Here is a 9,011-nt window from a genome sequence, read left to right as displayed (position 1 = left end):
AAGGCAGGATGCTGGGTTAGATCTGAGTTGAGCCTCCTTCCCACAAATCCCTCCGACTGTGACCTCCAGTGAACCCAGCATGATTTTCCTTGCTTTGAAGAAAGTCTAAATCAGATTTGCCAGGTGGAAGGCTTGCCATCTGAAATGGGTTCCCTGAACTCAAAAAGGAAGAAGAACACAGAGGTGCCGGGGGCCAGCGGTTGACATTTAATCTTCCGAAGCTAAGTGGGAATGCTCCTCCCGGATGCCGCCGTCGCTGAGCCAGACAAGAACTCACGGCGTTAAGGTGGCCCGAGAAAATGAAATCAAAAGCGCCCCACGGAAGTCTAACTTGACTTACATAACCAACAAAACACAGGAAAAAACAAAGCAGACCAAAGCCCAGAGCACCCTAGCTCTGGGAAGAGTCCTGCCTTGAGCCCCGTGAGCTGATCTGAAGCCCTTTGCTGGAAGGACTGTCACCCGCCCTTGGGAAAGGCCTCAGCAGGCACAGACGGAACATTCTGAGTGCCAGCCACAGCCTCCTGACCACGGCGGGCGTGAGGAGGTGGTTGCTACTGCTTGCCCCTTTGCAAGTCCTCTTTCCTCCAATCTCATATCCAGGGTGTGCTAGGGGCAGTTAAATAGCTTTCTATTGCTTATGTCACAGAATCCTGAGACAGGATCAGGGTATCAGTGGAGGCTGAACTTAGAGCTGGGGACCTTTAACAGGACACGATGATGGGGTGTCTTCCTTCTGAGTAGAGAATCAGTGTGTTTCCGGTATATGTGAATTTCCTTATATTAGAGAAGAACACGTGTGAATCTGGGTGTGTGGGAGGTGAGTGTACGGTGCGGGGCGGCCTGGGGTGGAATGCAGTGGACTCCTCCTATGTCTTACCTACTAACACTCCTTTTATCTCGGTGGTGACACATGGCCTTTTCCTCGGGTAATCTACCTTCACTCTATCTGCTGCACAAGTAACCCCGTATTCTCCTCCATCCCACCAAGGGAAAGCACAGACCCCAGCGGATCCGTGCTCTCTCCTGGGCTGGAACTGGGCAGAACGGTGCAGGGAAGGGCGGCGATCAGCGTGTCCGCCCCAGACGGTAGGTTCTCAGGTGTGCTGCCCCGTGCCCAGAGCTGCCCTCGTCGCCCTGCTTCCTGAAGCCTGTCATCGGTCAGCTCTTCCTGTGACTGCAGGAACGTCCAGATACCCTTCTGCCGTGGGCTGAATGGTGGCTCCAAGTGTGCCCACATCCAAATCTCTGAGACCTGTAGAGGTTGCCTTATTTGGGAAAAGGTTCTTTATTAAGCTCAGGATCCTGAGATGAGGTCATCTGGATGACGGCAGGGCCCCTGAATCCCCTGACAGTGTCCTTATGAGAGCGGCCCTGGGAGATGTGACACCCAGAGGAAACGGTGATATGATGGCAGAGGAAGAGGTGAGTGAGGCAGCCACAAGTCAAGGAAGGCCAAGGAGCCAGCAGCCACCAAGAGTCGCAAGCCAAGGAAGGAGGGAGTGCAGCCCTGCCGACACCTTGATTTTGGATTTCTGGCTTTCAGAACTGTAAGAGCGTACATTCCTACAGTTTCAAGCAACTGAATCTGTGCTGATTTGTTATGGCAGCTACCGGAAACTAACTTACCTTCCAAAAAAAGAAAAATATATTTTTGGTGGTGGCAGTGCAGATTGAACCCAGGAGCATTCTACCTCTGAGCTACATTCCTCGACTTGTCTTTTTATTTCAAAACAGGGTCTTGCTACGTTGTGGAGGGACTCACAAAATTGCTGAGGCTGGCTCCAAACCTGTGACCTTCCTCTCTCAGCTTCCTAAATGTTGAGATTGCAAGTGTGTAATCCCAGTGTTCTTTTTTCTTAAGGTAGTCCTTTTTTTTTTCTTCTTAAACCAGAGCTCTCCTTGTGACAGTTACTCATCACTGTTTACTCTAGTGAATGACCCTGCTCGGCCAACTTTGTTCCCAAAGGATTCCTGTCATGTGTACCCTGCGGTGGCCAGCAAGGCCAAGGCCCACTCCACATACAAGGCTGGAAACAGACAGCGTGGGTCCCTGGTCATTCCACACATCACCCACCCTCCTCACGCACTCAACGCAGAAGAAACCAGCCCAGCACAGGCAGAAAGGTCCCTAGGCATGGCTCTTTATTTGCATAATGGTTTCCATTGGATGCAAGAGTAGGTGTGGTTGCTCTATTTCTCCCAGGACCATGCACACCCTCATGGCCAACTCGGGCCAAACAGTTCTCCCCCAAGCTGTCCCCACCGCAGCTTTAGGGACTCCTTTGTGGGGTCAGAAAGTCTGGAAGCCATCTAGTTTCTTGGTGTGTTAAGCAAGACCATAGAAGTGGTGCATATAACCCCCAGTCTCTGCCTCCACACTGGGAAGAGCTGGGCATGCAGAGGTGAGTGTGCCGGAGGGCTGGGCGGTCGCCAGCTCCTGAGAGGCCCTTGGATTAGCTCTTGTCGCTGCTCCAGTCTGGAGACTCAGAGGCCCTGCGCGTGTCGGGAGTCCAGGAGGTCCGAGGCCCCGTCTATGACACAAGATCTTGCCGTACGGCACTCACTTCCAATGCCTGGAATACGCCTCCCTGGAAGGCCCTTTGCCATCTGGCTATTTGTCCTCATGATGGCAGGTCACATCATCACTTGCTCAGGAAAGCCTCTTAGGCTTGGCCCCTGGCATATTAGACATGCCGGAACTCCCCTGCACCTAGGAGAGCTCACCATTGTATAGATGTTGGTGATTACTGCATTCATCTATCTGCTCTACTAGTCTGAGTAGTTTCATGAGTGAAGGGGTATCTATTTTATCCATCATTGTATCTGGGTTTTTTTTCTTTCTTTTTTGATACTGGAGATTGAACCCAGGGGCATTCTACCTCCAAGCTACACATCCAGCCCTTCTTAGTTTTTATTTTGAAATGGTCTAACTTGCTAAGGTTGGTCTTGAATCTGCAAACATCCTGTTTCAGCCTCACAAGTACTGGGATTACAGGCATGCACCACCATGCCCGGTTCATCATAGTAAGCAGGTGTAATAAACCAGTCAATAAACCAGAGGCCAGGTGGGTAATGGAAACCCATTACATCGGGTATGAGTGACATGGTGTGCGTCTGTGTGTGGAGAGGGTGACGGAGGGAGGAGACACTGAGGGGAACTAGAGAGGGCACACGTCACCCAATGGCATTGCTTTTTAAAGATATACCACAGAGCCTGGCGTGGTGGCACACGCTTGTGATCCCAGCATTTGGGAGGCTGAAACAGGAGGATCCAGGTTCACAGAGAGCCTCAGCTACTTAGTGAGGCCCTTTGTAACTCAGTGAGACCCTGTTTCAAAATAAAGAATAAAAAATAGGGCTGGGGGTGTAGCTCGGAGGTAGAATGCCCCTGGGTTCCATCCCCAGTGCTACAATGTGTGTGTATATATATAATATATGTATATATTGTGTGTGTGTTTGTGTGTGTGTATATATATATATATATATATATATATATATATATGACTGTTGAGCTGGTCTGTAGGTGAAGCCTCAGCCTCTGACTTCCAAGAGAGATCTGCTGAATGAGAAGGTGAGAAATCCGTACAGTCATTCTAAAAAAGAAAACCTCAAAAGCTGCTAAGCATAATGGCGCATACCCGTAATCCCATCTACTTGGGAGGCTGAGACTCGAGGATCACAGATCCAGGTGGGCCAGCCTGGACAACTTAGATATTTCAAAATAAATTTTAATATAAAAAAGGTCTGGGAGTGTAGCCCGGAGAAGGGTTTCCAGGAACCCCAGTACCACCAAAAAAAATAAAAATAAATAAATAAATTTAAAAAGAGCTGGAGATGCATGTGTATCTATCTCCCTCTCCCTCTCTCTCTACCTTGTTTCCAAAAAAAAAAAAGCAAAAACAAAAACAAAAAACAGGGCTGGGGCATGTAGCTCAGAGGTGAAACGCCCCTGGATTCAGTCCCCAGTACTGTACAGACATGTGTGTGCGCGCACACACACACACACACACACACACACACACACACCCCTCCTCTGTTTCCTGTAGCTTTCATCTCCCTCTGGGTTGCTGGAATCTGGAGCTGGGGGCAGGAGCTGCCCACTTCCAGGACGTCCACAACTGGGACCTCAGGCCGGGCCCCTGCGGGTCTCATCTCAAGCCGCCCTGGGAAGAAGGTGCAGGGGTCACTGCTCAGCAAGTCCTGCGTGTGAGCTAAGGGGCGCCTGCGCCCCTCAGGCTCATCTTGAAGAGCTGACTCCTTTCTGCATGTAGAAAAGGACCACACTGAGGTCCAAATCACTCTCGCCTTGTCGATCAACTCCGGGGACCCACGTTCCCCTGAAACCACACGCTGACTTTGTGAGAGCAGATGAGACAGTGGGCAAAACACTGGCCCTGGCGGAGCACGAACGAGCACCCCAAACTGGCTCCCCACTTCTGGTCAGGTGACATCAGGGGGCTCCTCTCTGAGCCTCAGTTCCCTACTCTGGGAAATGAGGATGGCTGTCATCTGGGAAGACAGGGACAGATGTGGCTCGGAATCCTCAGCATCCTTCCGCTGGCCCCTCTGGCTCATGCCTGCCTCGCGGTCGGCTGGGAGGAGTCCAAGTGGCTTGGGGTGCTCACAGCACGAGGGTGGCACTCTCCTGTGAGGAAGGTGTGCGACTCCTGGATCTCATTTCTCAGTGGTCCCGACAGGCCCACTTCCAGGAAGAATTCAGGCAGCAGAGGAGCCTGCTGTGTTTCAGCTACTCTTCTAGGGGCATGGGAAGGGGATGCAGGGCCCTCGGTTTAATAACAACGAGCGTCTGGGGGCTCACGAGGGGGCTGCATCTCCAGGTCTGCAGACCGTCCCTCCTGAGAGGTCTCCCGAGATGTTTCCAGAGACGCTTCTGACGCCCCGTCGACGCTGCTCAGCAAGTCCTCGAACTCCCGGTGACCACTGTTGCGGACGGCAGCCTCCAGAGCCTTCTGGCGCCGGTAGAAGTGGGAGAACTTGTTGAAGATGATGGTGATGGGGAGAGCGACCACCAGGATGCCGCCGAGGATGCAGCCCGACGCCGCCAGCTTGCCGGCCACCGTCCCCGGTACCACGTCCCCGTAGCCCACGGTGGTCATGCTCACTGTGCCCCACCACCAGCAGGCCGGGATGGTGTCAAAGCCCACGTTTGCCTCCTCAGCTGTGTAGGCCACGCCGGAGAACACAGACACACCCACGGCCAGGTACAGCAACAAGATGCCCACTTCACGGTAGCTGTGCTGGAAGAAGACGCAGAGCTTGGTCAGAGCTGGAGGGGCGTACAGACCTGGCATTGGACAGATGGGGAAACTGAGGCTTGGAGCCTATAAAGAACCTGTCCAAAGTGACAGAGCAAGGTAGAGCTGGTGCCAAGACTCCGGCTCCAAACTAAGCTCTTCCAGCTCCAGGAGGAATGAAACTCCCTGGAAATGAACACAGGCCCAGTTTTCTGTTGTGCAAGGCGCCTGCTAAGCCACAGTTGTTTCTTCTAACCCAGGGGCCCTGGTGGCAACAGCCAATGAAAGAAACACTTGGGATTTTTTTTAATACTGTGCAAAACAAAGAGAATCACCGTTTATATTTCATGAGGCAGAGTTGGTTTTCTTTTTCTTTTTGTGCTGCTGGGGATTGAACCCAGGGGCATTCTACCTCTGAGTTACACTCCATATCTATTTTATCTTGTTTGTTTGTTTGTTTGGAAACAGAGTCTGGTTAAGTTGCTGAGGCTGGCTTTGAACCTGCGATCCTCCTGTCTCAGTTTCCCAAGTACTGGGATTACAGGCATGTGCCACATGCCCAGCTGGTTTCGTGTGTGTGTGTGTGTGTGTGTGTGTGTGTGTGTGTGTGTGTGTGTGTTTTTATTGGTCTATCCCATTTCAGGCAAGTACAAAAATATTTTCTGCCCCTCAGGGAAGCTGAGGGAACATGAGCTCCCTAGACCACTCCTGGCCATCTCTGCCCTAGTGCAGCGGACCCCCCAACACCTCCCAGGGGACATCTGGCAAGTCTGGGGACAGTTTTGACCGTCACGATGGGGACACGTGTGCTATGGCATCTAGCGGGTAGGGGCCAGGGATACGGCTGGACACCCTACAATGCACAAGGCAGCCCCCATAACAAAGAATTCGGGGCCTCGGATGTCAACGGGGCCAGGCTGAGAACCCCTAGTCCAGAGCGGGCTCTCTCAGACTGAGACGTGAGGAGGAATCGCGTTGGAATCCTGCTGAAAAGGCAACCCCAATTAAGTAGGTCTGGAGCAAGGCCAGAGCCTGCCTTTCCGAAAGCTTCCAGGCATGGAGGACGCTGCTCTTGGCCTCACTTTGACAGCAAAGCTCTCATCCGGAGTGTCCGCCACCCGCATCTAACTGCCCCATCGCTGCTCTCTCCCTCTCTGCAGACACAGCTAGCAGCCTCAAGCCCTGTTCTCTGCATGATGGAGGCAAGGCCTTGGGCCCAGAGATCCTCCTCAGGAAGATGCTGAACTCAGGGGCTCTGCTTAACAGAATTCCTGATCAGTGCCCTAGGCTTCTGCCTAAGTATCTGCATAGGATACCCAGTATCCTATGCCAAGGGCAGAAGGGCCCTTTGGCACCTTTAGGGGTCCTTGGCATGGTGCATTAGAATTAAGAGTGTGTACGAGTTGGGCACAGCTGGGTTATTCTCTGGGTTCTGCCACTTACAGAGGGACCTCTGACAAGTCCTGTCAAGTCTTGGAGACTCCGTTTCCACATCTGCAAGGTGGAGACAATACTTGCCCCTGCTCCCATAAGCCCTTGGGATAAAGTAAAAAATCATGGGCCAAGAGTTCATGCCCCTCTTCAACCTCATTTCCTGGCACATCCTTCCCGCTGACACGGCATGCACCCCGTTCTCTCACCAGGCCTGGGTACCAGCTGTTCACACCGACTCCCTCTGCAAACCAGGCTAATTTTACCTCTGGTGCAGGGCCTGGCACTATGACGGTGCTCGGTAAGATACAACCAGCCTTAAAACCCTAGCTCTCCCACCTCAGGATCTTCATCTAAGGGAAGAAAATAAATAATAGCATCTGTCCGAGGAAATTGCACAACGGACTAAACAGACGACAGATGCCGATGGGTGTTCAGGGTTAGCTCTGGGGGCCATTGGCCTACTGCAGGTGACCTGTGACTACCGTGCCCCCCATAATACCAGAGGAGAGGTTCTGGTGGAGATACCAGCGAGCACCCTGCTTTGCACATGCTTGTGCTACATATTATTTGAAGTTTGATAGATATATCAAAAGTGACCTTCTCTCTCTCCTCCCTCCATTTGTAAGAAAAAGTGCCTCCGTTTTCTCCTTGGAAAACAGAGGTTTGGGGGAAGAAAGGTCAGACTGGAGGTCCTGTTCCTGGCCTAGGGAGGACATCTCAGCTCAGTACACCCCGGGATGGCTGGCAGGCTTGCTTATAAATCCACCTGCCGCCGCCGGCCCCCGGGGCCTACACTCGCCTCCCGCGCCCCGCCGGGGCTCACGCACCCTACCTTGAGCGTGGCGCCCAGCGACCGCAGCCCGGTGGAGTGCCGCGCCAGTTTCAGCACCCGGAAGATGCGCATGAGCCGGAACACCTGCACCACCTTGCTCAGGTCGCCGAAGTCCTCGCCGCCCGCGCCGCCCCGGTGGCCGAGCGCCGCGCCGGCCAGCAGCGTGAGATAGAAGGGCAGCACGGACACGATGTCGATGAGGTTGAGCGGGTGGCAGAAGAAGTTGCGCGCGCTGGGCGCCAGCAGGAGGCGCGACGACACCTCCAAGCTGAACCAGGCGATGCAGAAGTACTCGAGGCGCCGCAGCACCGGGTCGTCGTGCGCCTCCCCTTGGGCGCCGCGGCCCGCGGCCACCGCGGCCACGGCGGCCGCCGCCTCGCGGGCCTGGTACTCGGGCAGGCTGTGGATGCACATGGCGGCGATGGAGGCGAGCACCACGCCGATGGACACGCAGCTGAAGAGCTTGCTGGGCAGCGAGTAGCCCGGGTTCTCCATGGTGAGCCAGAGGCGGCGGCGCAGGCGGCCGCAGCGCGCCGAGCCGTAGCGCGCCAGCTCGCGCTGCACGTCGGAGATCTCGTCGGGGCCGGGGTCCACGCTGCTGGGCGCGTCGCTGTCCTCGTCCCAGGCGCGCGGCCGCGCCACCCTCCGCTCCAGGTAGCGCGCGCGGCAGCACGCGGCCAGCGCGCCCTCGCCCAGCCCCCAGTAGTCGGCCTCCTGGCCGAAGGCGAAGACGCACAGCTCGTCCAGCACGTGCAGCCGCCCCGTGCGGTAGAAGTGCAGCAGCCCCAGGAAGAAGCCCGGGTGCCGGTCGAAGTAGAACTCGCGCGCCGCCGCGTCGTAGTCGTCGCACAGGCGCCGCGCCTGCTCCTCCGACGCCGCGGCCTGCAGGCGGCCCAGGCGCGTGCCCGGGAAGCGCGCCACCGCGCGCGCGCTCAGCCGCCGCCGCACCCCGCCCACGTTCACGCGCAGCGCCTCGTCGCGCCGCCGCCAGGGGACCGCGGGCCGCGAGGACTCGCTCACCATGGCCGCGCTCCCTGCCAGGCAGACCCCCCCCCCCCCCCGAGGAAACGCGCTGAGCCCAATAGACGGCAGGTGCGCTCCGGACCAAGTCGCAGAGCGCCGGGGTGGGCGCTCACGTAGGACGGCTCCTTTTTTCCCCTCCCCGGACAGACTTAGATTTAGGTACTCGAGAGGCCCCACTGTGGGATCTTGGGCTCGCTGGCACTCTGAAACTCCGTCTTCCCCGCTGCACGTGCCGACGAATGCTTGCCGCCCGGGCTTGTTAGAAGAGTCAGGTTAGGTGAGTGGTTCTCAAAGTGTGTTCCCTGGATGAGCAGCAGCGACATCACCTGGAAATTTGACAAAGAGATTCTCAGCCAGGCATGCTGGCACAGGCCTGTAATCCCAGGACTTGGGAGGCGAAGACAGGAGGGTCGCAGGTTTGAAGCCAGCATCAGCAGCTTAGCAAGACCCACTGGAACTTAGTA

The 9,011-nt window shown here is 55.4% G+C and overlaps 1 protein-coding gene across 1 annotated transcript; it reads right to left on the bottom strand.

The window, feature by feature from the left end:
* Window positions 1-4,793: 4,793 nt before the first annotated feature.
* Window positions 4,794-8,547, bottom strand: KCNS1 (potassium voltage-gated channel modifier subfamily S member 1; the record flags this gene model as incomplete). The annotated part of the gene is made up of 2 exons (XM_080716767.1): window positions 4,794-5,261; window positions 7,525-8,547. 2 exons carry the CDS (start codon window positions 8,545-8,547, stop codon window positions 4,794-4,796), a joined length of 1,491 nt encoding a protein of 496 aa, XP_080572893.1.
* Window positions 8,548-9,011: the final 464 nt, after the last annotated feature.

Source organism: Muscardinus avellanarius, assembly GCF_963383645.1.
Source record: "Muscardinus avellanarius genome assembly, chromosome: 19".
Lineage (NCBI taxonomy): Eukaryota > Metazoa > Chordata > Mammalia > Rodentia > Gliridae > Muscardinus > Muscardinus avellanarius.
This window is presented reverse-complemented; position numbering and strand designations above follow the sequence as displayed.